This window comes from Scaptodrosophila lebanonensis, unplaced genomic scaffold, assembly GCF_003285725.1.
Source record: "Scaptodrosophila lebanonensis strain 11010-0011.00,11010-0021.00 unplaced genomic scaffold, SlebRS2 tig00000024-arrow-pilon, whole genome shotgun sequence".
In the NCBI taxonomy this organism is placed as follows: domain Eukaryota; kingdom Metazoa; phylum Arthropoda; class Insecta; order Diptera; family Drosophilidae; genus Scaptodrosophila; species Scaptodrosophila lebanonensis.
In genome coordinates, this window is record NW_022060538.1 from 11,011,826 (window position 1) to 11,030,946 (window position 19,121).

The following is a 19,121-nucleotide window of genomic DNA, read 5'->3' on the forward strand; positions in this document are numbered from 1 at the left end:
CAACAAATATATTTTTATGGCCTTAAAAGTCTCAAGGAGTCAAGTGTTGCGAACACGGTTGCTGTTTGACCAAAGTTTCGATCACATGCAGGTCATCTAAAATTTTAAGAGTCGATTCATTAGATATGTTGGGAGTCTTTGATATCTCTCTAACTTCCAAGCACAATTTCCTTCACCTTTCCGAGGTAAATAGACAGCTTGTATGAGGAAAGTTTTTTACGACCTTATTAAACTCTCTGAACGCTTTAGGGCACTCCAATACTTGAGTTCTCGATAGATTAGACTTCTGCAACCTTTTCAATGATTCCGTAATACCATTGGAAACAATGTTTCCAGGAAGGCAACCATAAAAAAACCCAATAGTTAAAAAATTCCATTTACACTAAAGAAGGAAGAGAAGAGTTGGACCAGTCCGGGTCAAAATCTGATCAGCGGTCAGAGACATTTGAGTCTCTCTTTAGCGACTTCCATTGTATATAAATCGTTGCTCCATTGTTGGTATTGCGTCTTCCGATAAAAAATAATCCAGTCAGAATATTTCACAGCAAGTAATTGTGCTAATCGCAATTCTTGATATAATTTTACAGTTGGACGTCAGCGTCGCATGGGACATTTGACCAGGAACTACACCATTGGAGTCTGGCAATAGGCGATGATAACGACGAAAACGGCTACACAACAACAACAACAAGAAATTTTGGAATATTTCGCGGCCGTTCGATAACGATAATTCATAAATTGAATAATATAACTGCAATAGTCTAAACAAATGTCACTTTTGTTGTTTCGCGAGAGAATTGTTGGACAATTTTCTCTGTTTAATGTTTGTTGAACATTTTGTGCCACGTTGAAGGCATTGTGTTTTATTATTATTTTTTACATACGAGTACATACATAAATATGTATAATTTAATCATTTGTTCGTTGAAAGTTCTACAAGTTACGCAAAATGTTATTTGTTTGTCACACACATACACAGAGGGTAAGGCAGAGATGCGTTTTTAATACTTAATTCAAATGAAATTGGGCACACCGAGGAAAGTTGAAAATAAGATCACATTTATTATTTTAAAAATGTATTGATTGTCCAAATGATTATGTCCTTGTTAAGACTTGAAGTTAATTGGCAAAAATATAATATCGCTCCCTTCTATACAAATGCACGGCACAAGAAACTAAATTTGTTTGTTTTGGGCAAAGCTTCAAAAACAAAATGCATCTTTCCTTAAAAATAAAAAAAAACTGAAGAAGTTTGTCGACTTTACGCGGCAATTTCACACGCACTTTTACACGATTTCATTTCACCTAATTTCTTTAATTTTAAATATCTATATTTTAAATATTGTGTACCTAATGGAAGGCGTTTGGTACGCGAGGTGCCGAGGCAGGAAACAGGATGAAGGAATGAGAGAAGAAGAGCTAAATGCTTGTGTTTATATACATCTACCAATAAATAATATCGCATATTTATATATGATACATATATATAGCCATGGTCTCTGAAACAATTCACTGCTATATTGAATTATAAAATTGCTTAAACATAATATTAAATCTATGATTAATTTAATAAAGAAACAAAAACATTTGTATAATGTAATGATATCGTATGTTACTCTATATACGACATAATGCAATGCTTTTAAAACAAATTCTTTTTAAAACTTATGTAAAAACAAAATACAAATAAAAAAATACAAAAAAATACATACAGGATGTAGCTTTCATTTTTGAGAGGCAAGGGACAAATATCTTAAATTAAGGTTGAATAATTAATTGAATATATTCGAACCGTATACGCTTTAAAACAACAGGGGAAACGAACTTCGGGCGAAATATCTCCTGAAACAAATCAACATTGTTTTGGCTTTTCATTTTTTCAACCGACGCTTTTCGGTTTTGGCTTATCTGGTTGCTTCCATTCGGCATTCGGCACCAGAAGGAGATTTTTTAAGAAGTCCTTTAAACTTTGGAACGCAACTTGTGTATTGCATGATTTCTTTCCACCATTTTGTACATGAAATGTGTTGGGTCAAACTAGCCACACTCGCAGTTAAATAACCTTATAATTACTAAACCCTATTATACTAGAATAATTGTCAATATCTATTGGAAATATTCTCATGTCACAATCAGTCAATTAACCCTCGCAACTGCAAATATCACTTCCCTCTTTATTATTTGTACGTCCTACATTCTTACACTTAAATTCACCACACTGTAAGTTGAACTCTAAAGCATCAGTACGAAAATACCAATAAACAGTTTGTAATCAACTCTTGAAGAAGAACCACTGTCTATCGCGTACAAGTCATTTGGTTATGTGTCAATTGCATTGTTATCTATGTTCAAATTAATTCACACACCGCCCAGACCTGAAGTTTCATGTTGGCAAGGAAAACGCTCCTTGACACAACATTTTGGCGCCCAACGTGGGGCTCGTGTGTGAATTTTACTGCGAAGAAATTTAAATTTTGTAATTTACATATAAATACTTTGTGGCCTTCAGCTTCGCATTGACTTGACGCGTTTCTCGCATTTTTTGTCGCTTCGATCTCGCTGCAGTGGCTGTACACACGCACACAGCTAATTGCCGGCATATACATACATCACTTATCGTTGTTGGAAGTACACCGCTATTTCGTTCCTATTCGCCTTGCTGTGGACTTCGCTCGCCATCTTTTGGATCAGTCTTGCCGACTGTACTTCGATTTGTTGGAAGTACGGCACGACTTCGCCTTAATTCGCCTCGCTACTGCTTTCGTCCAAAGCATACACATTATTTCTCGAAGACAACATTACTCGCTGTTGGAAGTGCGCCGTTACTTCTTTCTTGTCCGCCTTCGCTCATCGTCACTTGGACCGTATTTGGTCGCTGCATCACTTATCGTTGTTGGAAGTAGGAAACTACTTCGCTCTCGTTCGCTTTGCTGCTGCCTTTGTTTGACAGCAGACGCATCATTTATTGGAATTTACATCGTTTATTCGTCGGCAACCGAATAATCGCTGTAAAAATCTTCACTTCGTCGCACATTAATTCGTCACTATCAGCTGCGTTGGTGTCTTTGGCTGCTGCATTAACAATTATTTAATTCGCGTTTGTTCAATTTAATTTGTTCAGCAATATGTCGATCGAAGAACTTAAGGCCAAGAGAGGTAATATTAAACGTAATATATCTCGCATAAGGTCTTTGGTTGAAATAAAGGATGAGTGTAAACCTAAACTGTCCAATGATGAATTGCAATGTCGCTTGGGTATATTAGAGTCATATTTTAAAATGGCTTTAACTGTGCAAACTGATATTGAAAACTTGGACCCTACCGATAATGGTCGCGCAGATATGGAAGACACATACGTGGAGATCAAGCTGTGCATTAAGGAGCAGCTTGGAGGAGAATTAAATACCACTGTGCTGCCCTCGGATTCAGAACCGCCGGTAGCTACCATAAAGTCGTCGTCGCTGCCAAGGCTGTCGCTACCGACATTCGATGGAAATTACGCCAATTACAGCAATTTCATCAATTCGTTTGAACAAATAATTGCACGTGAGTCTGGGCTATCAAATATAGAAAAGTTCAATTACTTGCTGTCCTGTCTAAAGGGGCCGGCATTAGAAACAATAAAGGCATTTCAAGTTACGAGTGCAAATTATCCTAAAGCCCTGGGAAGGCTTAAAGAACGGTTTGATAATCCCACTCTCATATTTTTAGAAAGTATTGCCGCATTGTTTGCGCTACAGCCAGTTGAAAAGGCAAACAGTCAACAGCTTCGTAGCCTAGTGGATAAGGCATCCGCAATATTTAGTTCGTTGGAGTCCATTGGCAATTCAACTAATATTGTCCAAGCCATGCTCATATATATTGTCATTGACAAATGTGATCAGCAAACTCGAAGCAAATGGAATGAATCGCTGGACTACAAGACACTGCCCTGCTGGTCTACATGCACACAGCTTTTAGAACGCCATTGTCAGTTTCTACAGTCATCAGGAACCTCTCTTCAGCGCAAGTTCGACAATAACAAATCCACAACTCGTGTTAATAGCTCAACCTTTGCTATCACTAATGCATCTTGTATACTCTGTTCTAGCCCTGCTCACAAAATTAACAACTGTGCCCAGTTCAAGGCCATGAATAGCAACCAACGTTTCGACAAGGTCAAAAGACTTGGACTTTGCATCAACTGCCTCGGAAGTGGACATAAAATGGCACAATGTCCATCGACTTATCGTTGCCGCACTTGTAATAGAGGGCACCATTCATCGCTACATCATGGACAACCATCGCAACTCTCGCAAACATCGTTCACGCAAGCATCAGCTGCACCAAACGACGCGTTTCACCAGGCTCAAGCTGCCTCACATTCTCACATGGAAATTTCTCCTGGTGATCAGATTCTATTGGCAACTGCTATGGTTTTGGTCAAGGATTCATCAGGTGAATACAAGCTTGGGAGAGCGCTGCTAGATTCATGTTCTCAGGTTAACTTCATAACTGAACACTTCGCCCAAAAACTTCGCTTGCATCGAGAAAGGCATCACATCGGGATCCGTAGTATCGGTGACTCCCTAACTAATCTCAAGGCTCGTACAACAACATCAATCAAATCACGAACATCGAATTATCAGTTGACGCTGCAGTTCGGAATTACGTCGCACATTGCGTACCAGCCTGACGCCGAGATCGACATCTCAAGTTGGAATTTGCCTGCTAATGCACCGTTGGCAGACGATACTTTCTTTAAGTCTCGACGTATCGACTTGCTGTTGGGAACTGAAGCATTCTTTGAAGCGCTTGCTATTGGTCAAATTCGTATCGGACCAAATTTACCCACTCTGCAGAAGACTCTGTTTGGTTGGGTCATCTCCGGCAAATATCAGCATCAACGTAGCCAACGACCACCATTGTGCTTGGCCACAGTTGAGGACTCGATAGATAAACACTTGCAACACTTATGGAAAATTGAGTCTATCGAACGCCCGATTAAGGAGCTTCACCCAATTCATCGTCGCTGCGAAGACCATTTTGTAGCCACCACACATAAGGATGCTATTGGGCGCGTTGTCGTCAGCCTGCCCTTTAAGGAGAATCCAAATTGCCTTGGAAGCTCTTTCGAAACAGCTCGAAATAGATTTTTCGCCATTGAAAGACGTCTGTCGCGTCTACCCGATATCCGCTCACAGTACATATCCTTCATGCAAGAATATGAAGATCTTGGTCATATGTCGCGCGTACAGAACCCAAATCTAAAGGAACCGCACTATTACATTCCACATCATTTTGTACTCAAACCGAGTAGCTCATCAACGAAGCTCAGAGTCGTCTTCGATGCATCATGTCGTACGACCTCTCAAAAATCGCTTAATGACTTGCTTTTGATCGGCCCTACCATTCAAGATGAGCTCTACATGCAGCTGCTACGGTTTCGGATGCATCGGTTCGCCATCACAGCTGATGTTACAAAAATGTACAGGCAAGTACTCGTTACCAAAAATGATAGAAGGTTTCAGTATATCTTTTGGCGAGCCTGTCCAGATGAGGAGTTACAAACTTTCCAGCTCAACACAGTTACGTATGGGACGGCGTCAGCGCCATATCTCGCAACTCGTAGTTTACAGTATCTAGCGGATGAATGTGAAAACGAGTTGCCTGTTGGAGCTGCTGCTGTCAAGTCGTCATTTTACGTGGATGATCTGCTATGTGGAGCAGACGACATCGATGCCGTGCAAACACTGAAACGGGAGATTACTGAAATACTCAGTCGTGGACATTTTCCCCTATGCAAATGGCACTCAAATCTTCAAGAACTTATGGAAGACCAAACTACTAAAGAGATAACCATCTCCGAAAACTTCGTAAGTAGTACACTTGGTGTAACTTGGCATCAGCAAGATGATGCGTTCAGTTTTACCTTTCGGCCCAAGGAAGTGTATACCACTGCTACAAAACGGACAATTTTAGCTACCGCATCATCGCTTTTTGACCCGATCGGCCTATTGTCCCCACTCGTCGTAATATCTAAAATTATCCTTCAGGAACTATGGCTTCTGAAACTCGACTGGGATGAGTCAGTCCCACAACCCTTACTTAATTCTTGGATTAAATGCTTACAGTCCCTGAACTCGGTCTCGTCGCTAACTGTTCCTCGATATTGTCTGCAACCAAGCCCTTGCAGCATTCAGTTACATGGCTTTTGTGATGCATCAATCAGAGCATATGGTTGCTGCTTGTACATGCGCACGGAAGACGCAAATGGACACATTAACGTGCACTTGATGACTTCAAAATCAAGAGTAGCACCAGTGAAAAAGCAGTCGCTTCCAAAACTGGAACTATGTGGTGCTCACTTGTTAGCTGAATTGTACAGCAAGACAAATAGCATATTTAAACATCGAACCATTACATCATACTTTTGGTGTGACTCCCAACTCGTTTTGTATTGGCTGCAACAACACTCAACTACTTTGTCCACGTTTGTGGGAAACAGAGTATCTGACATTCAGGAATTGACTTCGGATGGTATTTGGCGCTACGTTTCGACTCATCACAATCCAGCTGATCTTATATCTCGAGGCTGCCGCGTTGAAGAATTGAGAGCCTCAATATGGTTCACTGGTCCCGCATTCTTACGCGACCATCCGTCACAATGGCCAACCAAAAGGAAATCATTTGATGTCGACATAAATATTGTTAACTCGGAGAAGCGCAAAACAGTGTTTACCGCTATAAGGGACACAAACTACATACTGGAGGTCATCGATAAAATAAGCTCACATACTCGCACTATTCGTCTCATCGCTTGGATGATTAGATTCACAAAGAAATGCAGAAAGCAACCAATAGCATCGACAATTGTACTCTCGCCAGAAGAACTTCGATTCGCGTCGAACTGCATAATTTGGAACATTCAACAAACTCATTTCGCAAATGATATTCTCGCACTTCGGAAACAGAAACCATTAAAAAACAACTTGAAATTTCTCACTCCTTTTTTAGATTCGTCGAGTAGCTTTGAGCTGATCAAGGTTGGTGGGCGACTGGACTATTCGGAGCTACCAGATAGACAAAAGCATCCATTGCTGCTGCCCAGTAGTTCGCATTTCGTTCGGAACTATGTTCGTCATCTGCATATTCAGAATTTTCATGCGGGCCCTAAGGCATTAGTCGCGCTAGTTCGCTTGGAGCACTGGATTGTCAACGCTAGAGACTTGGCTCGGCGCATCGTCCGTTCCTGCATCCATTGCGTTCGCTACAGGCCCAAATTATTACAGCAAATTATGGGATCGCTGCCACCGACACGTCTCATACCTGGTTTCCCATTTGAACGCTGTGGGATCGATTTTTGTGGACCTGTCAATACATATGTTCGAATTCGAGGAAAGGGTCCTACCAAATCATATATAGCCATATTCGTCTGCCTTCTCACAAAGGCTGTTCACATCGAACTAGTATCAGATTTGTCAACCAAGTCGTTTATGAATGCCTTGAAATGAATGGGAGGACGACGCAAAATGCCAACAGATATATTTTGCGACAACGCTACTAATTTTGTCGGAGCTTCTAACCAGTTACATGAATTAAAGAAATTCATGTTTAAGAAGGAGACTCAAACGGAAATTCAACAATTTTGTGCGTCGGACTTTATTAATTTTCATTTTATTCCACCCAGGGCACCCCATTTTGGCGGCCTTTGGGAAGCTGCAGTGAAGAGCGCCAAGGGTCTTCTAAACCGCACATTGGCGAATACGAGGTTCACATTCGAAGAGCTGAGCACCGTCGTTGTGGAAATCGAAGCCATCCTCAACTCGCGCCCTCTGTCGCCGCTGTCATCAGATCCAAACGATTACAGCGCACTGACTGCCGGACATTTCTTGGTCGGAGACTCACTCCGCTCATTGCCTGAAAGATCATTAGAACCATGCAACTTGTCTAATTTGGATCGGTATGACATGATGACCGCTATTAAGCAACGATTTTGGAAACGCTGGAACGCCGACTACATAAACGAGCTACGAGCTCGTACTAAGTGGACATCAACGTCACCGAACTTAACTGAAGGAACGTTGGTAGTTGTACACGAAGACAATCTGCCACCGCTTCGATGGAAATTGGGTCGCGTTGAGTCAACCGTGATCGGAAGAGATGGACGAATTCGGGTGGTGCACCTCCGCACTGCCACTGGAACATGCTGCAGACCCATACACAAACTAGCGATACTACCTGCTTGTTGAAAGGGTCCTTTCAAAGGGGCCGGGATGTTGGGTCAAACTAGCCACACTCGCAGTTAAATAACCTTATAATTACTAAACCCTATTATACTAGAATAATTGTCAATATCTATTGGAAATATTCTCATGTCACAATCAGTCAATTAACCCTCGCAACTGCAAATATCACTTCCCTCTTTATTATTTGTACGTCCTACATTCTTACACTTAAATTCACCACACTGTAAGTTGAACTCTAAAGCATCAGTACGAAAATACCAATAAACAGTTTGTAATCAACTCTTGAAGAAGAACCACTGTCTATCGCGTACAAGTCATTTGGTTATGTGTCAATTGCATTGTTATCTATGTTCAAATTAATTCACACACCGCCCAGACCTGAAGTTTCATGTTGGCAAGGAAAACGCTCCTTGACACAACAAAATGTACAAGAGTATACAATTAGGTTTGCGCGAGCTGAAAAATGTAACAGACACAGGGAGGCGTGGCAGACCCCACAAAGTATATATATTCGTGATCAGCATGATAAGACGAGTCGATCTAGCCATGTCTGTCTGTCTGGATCTCGGAGACTATGAGAGCTAGAGACACCAAATTTTGCACAAAGATGCCTTATGTGTATACGCTATACGAGTTTGTTTTATTTTTTTGATTATTATACATTATTATTATTTATTCATGCTCAAAATGGGAAAACAAAAAATATTGTTTATCCAAATGTTTTGGATTAAGTATTAAAATAGCTAGCAATTATTAAAATATTTGTTTGTTTGAATAAATGAATTTGATGTTCCAATTAAATATTTTTATTATTTCACTTTATACGTAGCGAAGCAGGTACCGGGTCGCTAGTGAAGTATAAATATTCCTTAACGTTTTTTCTAAAATCTGTAATATATAGTATAAGAGAAAATTTAATTTTGTTTTTTATCATGTGCGATTGTTCTAATGTAGAACTGCTAATAAATCGGGCCCCCCTTCCTTCAAATTAACTGATTAATTTCAGAAACAGATTGGTTATTTCTGCGTAAATCGTTTGATATTGAAATTGCGTCTACTTCTTCCTAAAATGTTGCCACCTTTTTTTAATAGTATGAAGTTTGGGTATCTTGAAAAGTTTGAACAACCTTTTTTTTCTAGACTTTTCTCTATATTCTATAATCAAATCACACTTCAATTTCCGTGCTTCTCTGAGCAGATGTACAAATCTATTTTCTTCTATCTTTACAAATATAAATAATTTGGTGTAATTCAATTTTCTATTCCTAATTTATTTAGTTTTGAAATTAATTTCTTTATTTAATTAAAGTATAAGCAAAATATGACCGTTTTGAATGTTAAGCAGCCAAATGTTTTTGGAATTTTTTGTTTATTTATGTAAAAAGAAACTATAAAAAGGTCGTTTATTTTGTGGGCCATCAAAGTTAAAAATAGATTTCTGCTCTCTGCGAGATAAGGACTAGTGCTATCCGGTAGTCAGATGATATTAAAAATATATAATGTGTAATTTTTATCGCTATTTATTATCAGAGATAGTGTTTTGACGCAGTATATGATAATCTCCGATTTATTACGAATTTTAGACTGCAGGACAAGCTTATCATTTTCCATTTCACTTAATAACTTCTCTAAACACTGGAGATTTATATATATATATATATATAGTATATATATTTATCTGTCAATATCCTCGTTTATTTCACAACATACTTATTTTCGTCAGCATGTCAATCAATATTTGTTGTCATCGATTCACACCTCGCGTGTCACCACCTTTTAATTCAAATAGATCTAATATTGATCAACTGATTAATGGAAAAATTTCGGGCTTGGTGGTGCCAGAAGAAATTGAAAAGTCAAACACAGTGGGCGGGGGCCCAAAGTCAAGTGCGCGCTGTTTATGGCCTGCCCCAATGAGATAGACAACCGGTATCCCTCTTCCACACATATGCCGGAACGTTATGCAAATAGCACAAGCTGTTCAGATAAGCTCGCTGGCACATATTGCCCAACCAGATCTTATCATTCGTGTAGCGCCCAGCATTCAGAACAGACGTCGTCATTTTGAGGAGCCTAACAATATGTCCACGCTCGAGAACGAGGTGACCTTTCGCAAACGATTGGAAGTCAATCAAAATCTAGAGGCGCATTTTCAAAGCTCCTCCTCATCGGACTTCATTGTAATTACCGATCATCGCACCTCCAAGTCCAAGAGCCTCGAACAACTGGAGGCAGCCAGACAGGACAATGACGCCAACTGTTGTGCGCCCAGCCTGCAAAATATTTTCACAATGAAGACACTGAAGCGACGGCTCCCCATTCTAAGCTGGCTGCCAAAATACAGCAGTACCGATGCCATTGGGGATCTCATCGCCGGCATTACCGTGGGCCTAACCGTCATTCCGCAGGGTCTGGCATATTCGGGAGTCGTTAGTCTGCCTCCAGAGGTGAGTGACGCGTATTGCTAAGCAAATATTGGGAGGGCTATTGTGCATTATCTTTGCACGCTTAACGCTTCTACTGTCGCTACCGAAATGCGTAATTTGCTGTTGTTGTTATGGCCTTTGCGCTAACTAAGTATAAATAACATTACGTTGCACTTTTTAAAATGCTGCTCGAACTAGAGTCAGCTCCAAAAAGACTGATAATCGCAACGCAACTCAGTTGTCTTCAACTTCCTTCATTATGTCTTCCTGCATTTTAAAACAAATGGTTCCCAATTTCTTGTTGTTATCTCTTGTTCTTTTCCAAGCCATATTTGAACAATTTTAATTTAAATCAACCTCCAACCACTATGCAACTTTCTGCGATTATTGTTGTTGATGAGGTTAAGTGTTCTTAGTGTGCCATGGTGTTGGAGATAAGTTTGCAGGGGGACAGTGCGTCGGAAGAGCACACTCCTTGAGAGCTGGGCAGTGGCGGAATTTCGATCGCTTCAACTTCCTGGCATTTCCTGCATCTGTTGTTAGCTTCTTGTCATGATTGGTAGCCAAGCAATTACCTATGAGTAGGCCGGTTGCATTCTTTTTCCTAGAGTTGCAAGAGGAATTGAGTGTTGCCTTTATCCTTACACATTGCTCGGCCGCTCTTGCAGTTGACAGCCTTCGTCCAAGCTCTACACTTTCTTAGAAAGAGAATTCTGTCGTTTGTACTACTTGCTTTCTTTTTGCACGCACCGTTTTCTGGGCCGCCCAAAAAATGATCGCATGCCAAGATTTTATAGCTGCCATTACAGCCTCTTTCGCTGCCTGGCAGATATTCCAGTAGTCAAGGAGCTTTTATTTGTATAATTTGATGGAGCTCTAGCTCTGGAGCAGTATATTGATGCGCCAGTTTCTATCTTCATCTTTAAGCTTTATTGTTAGCACACAATTTTAAAAAATGCAAAAATATTTTAATAATATGAATGAACGAAGCAAATATTGAAAATTTACAAAGTAAGGTATTTTTTATATTTCTTTAAACTTTATATTAACATTAATTGTTAGAGAAGACTCTAAACTGTGCCACCTTTGGGCTGATTACAGTAAATTCTTTTTTCAATTTTAATAAAAGTCCGAGCTACTATATTCTAACGACGTGTATTTGTGCGAGATCCAATTTGGAGTGGCACTGGCCCTCCCGACAACAGCTTTAGTTTGCAGGCGGAAGCTCTGAGTACTGAGCAAATAAAGTTAAGTTGAAAGCTCGATTGAGTGCCCCGATGAAACCAACTGAGAGAATTAAAGTATAAGCTTAAGTATAAACCTAGCATCTCAGCAGCTGTAGAGATGAGGAAGAGAAGAAAAGAAAAGCGTAGAGCACCTGCTCTGTTATCATCCAGCTCTTAGAAGGCCCAAGGTCATTGGTTTAGGGCAACCCCTCCCAAATGATCGCGCAGACTTTCTAAAGCGGGAGATTGTAAAGTCCATTTCATTTATTAAGATTACTGCAAACAGAAAACATAAGGCCTAAAGGTAAAGGTGTGAGTTGCCGAGCACCATCGCTCCGACACACATACTATATTTGCCTTAAACTATATCATAATTAATTATTTATAAAAAACAAATGCCTATCAAACGCATGCTATTTGAAGCCTCTTGTTTTTAAATTAGATATTTTTGCTGATAATAAATTGGGACTAGCGCTATAAATTGATAAATAAAACCTATTAATAGAGTAACTCATAAATAAACGGGCGTCTATTTGAGTGCTGTTTTGAAAATAAAACTACAAGTATATGCCTAATTTATTACAGTACGGCCTCTATGGCTCCTTTATGGGCTGCTTCGCATACGTGCTCTTCGGCAGCTGCAAGGACAGCACGCTTGGCTCCACGGCTGTGGCCTCGCTGATGACCTACCAGTTCGCTCAGGGATCCTTGCAGCGTTCAATACTGTTGACCTTCCTCACTGGCATCGTGGAGATACTGATGGCTGTCTTTAAGCTGGGGTGCCTTGTGGAGTTCGTTTCGGGTCCTGTGAGTGCAGGATTCACAAGCGCCGTAGCGCTGATCATTTCCTCCTCACAGATGAAGAATATTCTGGGTGTGAACAGTGACGGCGCCTCCTTTCTGCAGCGTTGGATCAGCATGATCAACGACATTGACAACATTCGAGTGCCGGACGCCTGTCTAGGCATCGCCTGCGTATTTCTGCTTACGGCCATGCGCAGTCTGAATCGTCTGACCATTGGTCCAAAGGATCCGGCGCAACGCAACTGGGCTCAGCGTGTCGTCAATAAAGTCCTGTGGTTCATGGGCACTTCTCGCAATGCTATAGTTGTTGTCGGCGCTGCCGTTATGGCCATGTATCTGGAGCATATTGGACACAATCCTTTCCGCTTGACGGGCTACATACCGCCTGGCCTCCCTACTTTTAAGCTACCACCATTTTCAATCGAGGCAGTACCGGGAAATGCTACCGCTGGCATAGAGGAGGTGCCTGCCGAATCCTTCTTCGACATGGTTCAGGACTTGGGCTATGGTCTGATTATAGTGCCTGTTATAGCGATGTTGGAGAATGTCGCGGTCTGTACGGCCTTTGCCAAGGGAAAAGCTATAGATACCTCGCAGGAGTTGATTGCCACAGGCGTGGCAAACATAGCCAACTCGTTTGCTAGCGGCTATCGGTGCAATGGCGGCCTGGCGCGTTCGGCCATCAACAATGCCAGTGGCGCACGCACCCCAATGTCCAATCTATATATCGGTCTAGTCGTAGTGCTAGCGCTCTCCTTCCTGGCCGAATACTTCTCTTTCATACCCAAGGCGGTGCTGGCAGCCATACTCATTGCAGCGGTCATATTTCAGGTGCAATATCAAATTATTATACCGATGTGGCGCAGCAAACGTGAGTGGTTCTTGCTTTCAATATCGATTTATTGCTCATTCCATCCAATATTGCCTTGCAGGGTCCGATCTAGTGCCCGGCATTTTGGCTTTCATCTTTTGCCTGGTGCTGCCTTTGGAAATTGGCATTATGGTCGCCATTGGGTTCAATCAACTATACATACTCTATCATTCTGCCCGGCCAAAGGTCACACTGGAAACCCTGGAAACGGAGCACGGCATCAAGTTTGTGAAGATCACCCCTGATCGCTGTCTGATCTTCCCCTCTGTGGAGTTTGTGCGCAATCTGGTGCTGAAGTCGGGAACGAAGACAACGCTGCCTGTTGTTATCGATTGCACCTACATATATGCCGCCGATTTTACGGCCGCCAAAGTAATTTCGTCGATGGTGGATGACTTTCGACGACGCCAACAAAAGATCATATTCTTTAATTTAAAGCCCAGCGTGGTCAGCGTTTTTGAGGGACTGAACACGAAATTGGTTATATGCTACAACATGCATGCCCTCAGCCACGAGCTGTTGCCAGATGGGGATCTCACCCGCTCAGTGGACTCCCTGGAAACAGGCACCCAAGCCAGTGAGTGCATCAGCATGGCCAGCACCCTCTCCCTCGCAAAGAGCTAGGTGTCGATAAAAATGCATATTAATTTATGGTACAGATCACCTTCATTATCTAATCACGGTGCACGCGCATTTAGCACAATCGTCTCCATTGTGGTCTTTAAAAATACTGGCCGGATCAATGGCCAATCATATGGTGCTCACTTGTCAATGAAAGGCCTTAAATATTGGCATATTTTTTCGATTAGATAGTGCGGAAGGTGTCCAAAAATGTTATATAGTAGTCTTAAATGTGTGATTTAATAAATTATACGAACTTATTAGTCAAAGAGTTGAATTTCCTAAAACGGTGCATGGCAACAAATCACAGCAACAGAAAGCAACATACATACGGCATGAACATAGCAACATGCGAACAGCAACAGTCTTAATTAGCATAACAACATTGCTCTGTTAATTAAATTCAAAGCGCAACAGATCTCAGCAACACATGGAACTTACCAACATGGTGTACAAAAGATTACATATACTGTAAACTGGTAGTGTTAAGTTGCGTAGCAGCATGTTATTGCGTTCACGCTGATAAGCGTATGCTATTAACAGGTATTGTATGTACATATATTAACAGTAGCATGTTTCAGCCACACATGACTGCTTAACAGCAAACTGTTTGCAAAGTCCACCAACATAAAATAATGTCGAGCACAGCAACATGCCAGCAGCATCAGGCTGTTAAAATAACAGTGTGTACTAAAACATTTAGCAACACGATCTCATATACATGTTGCCAGCGAACCAAAATGTTGCCAAAGTGATGAATAACTCCCATTCGCATTTGCGTCAATTTCGAAACAATTTTTAATTGTTATAAGTACTTTCCACTTAGCCTAGCTTAAACAAACTGCTAATACTCATCGAGTGTTAATTCATAATACTATGCACAGCAATAATATTGCAAAATATGTCTATCCAAAATTTCGCAGATTATTGTTGTGACTGGCCAAGGTGTAAAATTTGGATTTTGTTCAACAAAATGCACAACAACAAAAAATGTGATACAATAAATAATAGAAGATTGCTTAAATGCTAATTAAATTTACGCAAAATATCGTCAATTTTGCCAAAACACTGAAGCTGTCAGTTCCATATGTGCGTGGGACTGCCCTGCCTTCCAAAACCAAGATGAATAATCGCGAAGACCTCGTGGGCCACAGCTTAGATTGCATTGGAATTTTGACAAAAGTTGGTCTTGCCAAACTTGTGAAATAAATAGGAAAATTATAACTATGTCGAGGTGGTAATGGTTCCCATTAGAGCGTCGATTTTTCGGCCAGCTTCGTCTCCAACATCGTTATATCGTATATGGCCACCAGATCCTTATTGAGACCCTCGAATACTTGCGCCACACGCGACTGTAGGTTGTAGAAGAAGAGCGGCTGCTGGCGCTGTGCAAAATCTGTCACCATAGTGGAAATCACTTTAGCTGCCGTGAAATCGGCGCCATAGATGTGCGTACAATCGATAACCACCGGCAGTGTGGACTTCACGCCTTGCTTATTGATGACTTTGCGCACAAACTCCATAGAGGGGAAGATCAGGCAGCGATCGGGCGTCAGCATCAGGTAACGCAGTCCGCTCTGAGTCTATAGAGAAAGAAACTGCTTAGACAAAGATTCTTTGGGCAAATTGTGGCTTCAACTCACCGCCAGCGTCTCAATGCGCAGCTTAGGACGTGCTGCTTGATAGAGAATAAAGACAACGTTGATGCCGATGCCTACGAGAATGCCCAGCTGCAGCGGCAGGACCAGGCAGGCAAAGAAGGCGCCCAGACCAGGTATGAGATCGGTTTCTAGCAACGAAAATCAAATTGAAATTAAGCCCACAAATGACCCGCACAGTAACTCACTTTTGCTATGCCACATGGGCTTGATGACGCGATACTGCACCATAAATATGACAGCTGCTATAATGATCGCGGCGAGCGCCGCCTTCGGTATAAAGTAGAAGCAAGGTGTGAGGTAGAGCAGTGCAATGATGACTATGACACCGGTATAGAGATTCGAGAGCTGTGTGCGCACGCCGCTGGCATTCAAAATGGCACCGCGCGCCAAACCGCCATTGCTGCGCAGACCCTGCACAAAGGAATTCGCCACATTGCAAATTCCCGAGGCAATGAGCTCCTGCGTGGCATCTGTGGGCTTGCCATCAGCTAAAGGAATAAATTTCAAAAATAATAAGTTAGCGTAGAAAATTAGCCATCACGATTTGTCTTAAATTTCAAATAATTAAAAAAAATTAAAATCCGTGAACTAAAATAATAATATTAAACAGAATAATTTAAGTTAACTAGAACACTTAAAGACGGGAGGTATCTAATCAAGTAAATCAGGCATTCATAAAGAAAATAAATCCCGACCTAACCACACACCAAAATCCTTCAAGAAAGAGTTCCAAATTAAGTGAATAATAGAGTACTTGAATAGCCTGATTGTAAATATATATTTTTCTGATAAGTAAGCTGCCAAATAGTAGCATTATTCAAAGCTATAGCTAAGGCATAAATCCCAAAAAAGAGCTCCCAAAATGCACTGAATATAAATCTTGAGCTACACACAATTTTAAAATTAAATGAACAAGAAGGTCAAGAAGAAAAATTATTATTAAAAAAAAAAGGTTAACATTTCTGACCTAATCACAATTTAAAAACACATTTCGAAATCGAAGGACTAGTTGATTAAAGGATATGTGAAAACTTACCGAATGCCTGCACTACAGCCATGGTTTCAAGCAGTGCGATGAGCGGCACTACAATCAACCCGGAACCCAGTATGCTGGCCATTTCCCAAAAGCTCTGACCCTCCTGCAACAACTCCCCAGTCGTCTCGTTATACACATCTGGTGTGGAGAAGGGCGGGGGCTCGAAAGAAGGCATACCCTTGGGCACAAAACCGACTGTGCGAACCAGCTCGTTATCGGTCATGGCCAGCCAATAGCCCAGAGCTGCAGTGCCACACACCAGGAGGGCATTACGCGCCGTACCCACGGTCCAGAAGAGTCCTGTCAGCACCCGCTGGCAGGTGGATTTGCCCTCCTTGGGTCCCACGCTGCAGCTGGCCAGGGCGCGCAGGCTCAGCAGCAGGGCAATGCAGACGAGTCCGAGTATGAAGTCTGGCCAGCTAATGTTGTGTATATCATTCACTATGGATATCCAAACTTGCACAAATGTATTGCCGCTCGTCCTGATGCCCAGCAGATCCTTCATTTGCGAGCTGAAGATGATGAGCGAGACGGCGCTGGTGAAACCCGCACCCACAGGTCCCGAGACAAAGTCTATGAGAAAGCCCAACCGAAAAACGCCCATCAGTATCTCAATGAGACCACTGAGGAATGTGAGCAACGTGGCCATTTGCCAGCTGCCGCCGGCGATTTGGAATGAGAGCAGCGCCGATATGGCTGTCGGCCCAATCGGCACATCCTTGCTCGAGCCAATGAAGATGTAGATGAAGCAGCCCAGAAAACAGGCATACAATCCGTACTGCAAGTCCAGGCCAGCAATGCCGGCATAGGCCAAGGCCTGAGGTATCACCGTCAAGGCCACAGAAACGCCAGCCACAAAATCGCCCATAATATAATCCTTTTTGTATTGCGGCAGCCAGACGAATATGGGGAAGCGCTTATAGAGGGTTTTCTTGCGAAAGATATTGGCGGCGGTGCTGCGACAACATTCTGTCGTATGGTCCCACCAGCTGCGCGATTGTGTCTCGTCCTGCACGATGCAGTCGCGCGAGGTGTGATATAAGGTGTTGGTGGGTATATCCAGAGATACTTCGGAGCCAGCGTAGGCGCCGTTGGTGTGACCCGTGTCTTTGGTCATTTCTACAGATCACTCACTCACTAAATCTAAAACTTTGTTCTTTGTTGATCACTAAATACACGTATATCCTTTTTTCCACACTGAGTTATTGCATAGCTCTGGGCTAGTCGATTGTGCGCTCACTGAACCTATCGCGTTCGCGTCTCGTCTGAGAATGAAGCGCAACCAGTGGTTGTCGTCGCTCTAAAACCACTGACGACGACAGACAGACCCAGTCGTATGCGGGTCGAGATATGCCAAGCCGATTATAATGGCGATGACGTGTGAGAGTCTCGTGCCAACTATTCGCTTCGAGATGTTGCGCACAAAACCGGCTATATAGTATTCGTAGAAGAAATGTAAACATAATTCTGCAGCTTGTTTGTGGGATTTTTGTTTGTTCACGACTTACCCAGGGGGGGTCACACATGTTCTCCACACTGGCTTGGAAAAGCGCAACACGTGCTGCGCTCACTCGACCGCAGAATTACAGAGTCGCTTTGATTAACTGCCAGACACCATGCTTGCATCGCACTATAATGCTAATCAAGTCACTATTCTTAGCAAACTGCACGATCAGACTTTTCCCAGTCGACTTGCCGCCCCACAACAAATGTGATCAGCCCGGCTGCTTAAAGACACTCATTTGTATAATTATGCGGTTCGGATTATGGGATGCCAAGTTTCCAGGTATTCGAATTACTTGTAACATCGCCACAATTGGCTTCTTATAAATAAATTGTTTAGCCAGCATCCACTGTAGCCAGTCTCGAAACGTTTAAAGTGCTCGACTATTACATCAGCTTTAAAGGCAGTGTGAGGAATTTTAAATTAAACTGTTCCAGTTCAAAGTTCGCAGATATATCGCCCACTATATACCAATAAGCAAACAAGTTTATTAACAATTTTCAAAACGAGACAGCTTTGCAGCTGAAAGAGCAAACAAATTGAAGAGCTGCGGTCAACTTTTCAATTCGAATATGATGGGCAGAGGCAGGAGAAAGCTATTTGGCAGCAAATTGTTGCTTAAATCGGCAGCTTCTTCTTCACCTTCAACACACTCTTCATTAGCTTTGACAGGTTGCTCTTATGGTTTCGATTAATTAAAAAGAAACCAGTATCATTTTTGTCCATTTTAAAGAATACTTTGAA

General features: G+C 41.9%; 3 protein-coding genes across 14 annotated transcripts in view; 2 read left to right on the forward strand and 1 right to left on the reverse strand.

Annotated features, from left to right (window-relative positions):
- Positions 1–1,600, forward strand: part of LOC115621826 (tropomodulin) — a 103,803-nt gene extending 102,203 nt beyond the window's left edge. For all 12 annotated transcript variants that reach the window (XM_030515622.1, XM_030515623.1, XM_030515624.1 and 9 more), the window contains one exon: positions 588–1,600. Coding sequence is in view for 1 of the 12 variants with exons in the window: in XM_030515631.1 (XP_030371491.1) it covers positions 588–649 (62 nt within the window). In the remaining 11 variants the exon portion in view is untranslated. The remainder of the gene's footprint in view (positions 1–587) is intronic.
- An 8,557-nt stretch (positions 1,601–10,157) lies between these two features.
- On the forward strand, positions 10,158–14,436 carry LOC115621077 (sodium-independent sulfate anion transporter). The gene is made up of 3 exons (XM_030514607.1): positions 10,158–10,675; positions 12,466–13,555; positions 13,617–14,436. Exons 1-3 carry the CDS (start codon positions 10,190–10,192, stop codon positions 14,177–14,179), a joined length of 2,139 nt encoding a protein of 712 aa, XP_030370467.1. The 5' UTR covers positions 10,158–10,189; the 3' UTR covers positions 14,180–14,436.
- A 514-nt stretch (positions 14,437–14,950) lies between these two features.
- On the reverse strand, positions 14,951–18,177 carry LOC115620783 (sodium-independent sulfate anion transporter). The gene is made up of 4 exons (XM_030514192.1): positions 16,874–18,177; positions 16,023–16,325; positions 15,820–15,965; positions 14,951–15,759 (listed from the first exon to the last, which is right to left on the reverse strand). Exons 1-4 carry the CDS (start codon positions 17,988–17,990, stop codon positions 15,427–15,429), a joined length of 1,899 nt encoding a protein of 632 aa, XP_030370052.1. The 5' UTR covers positions 17,991–18,177; the 3' UTR covers positions 14,951–15,426.
- Between the last annotated feature and the right edge of the window lie 944 nt (positions 18,178–19,121).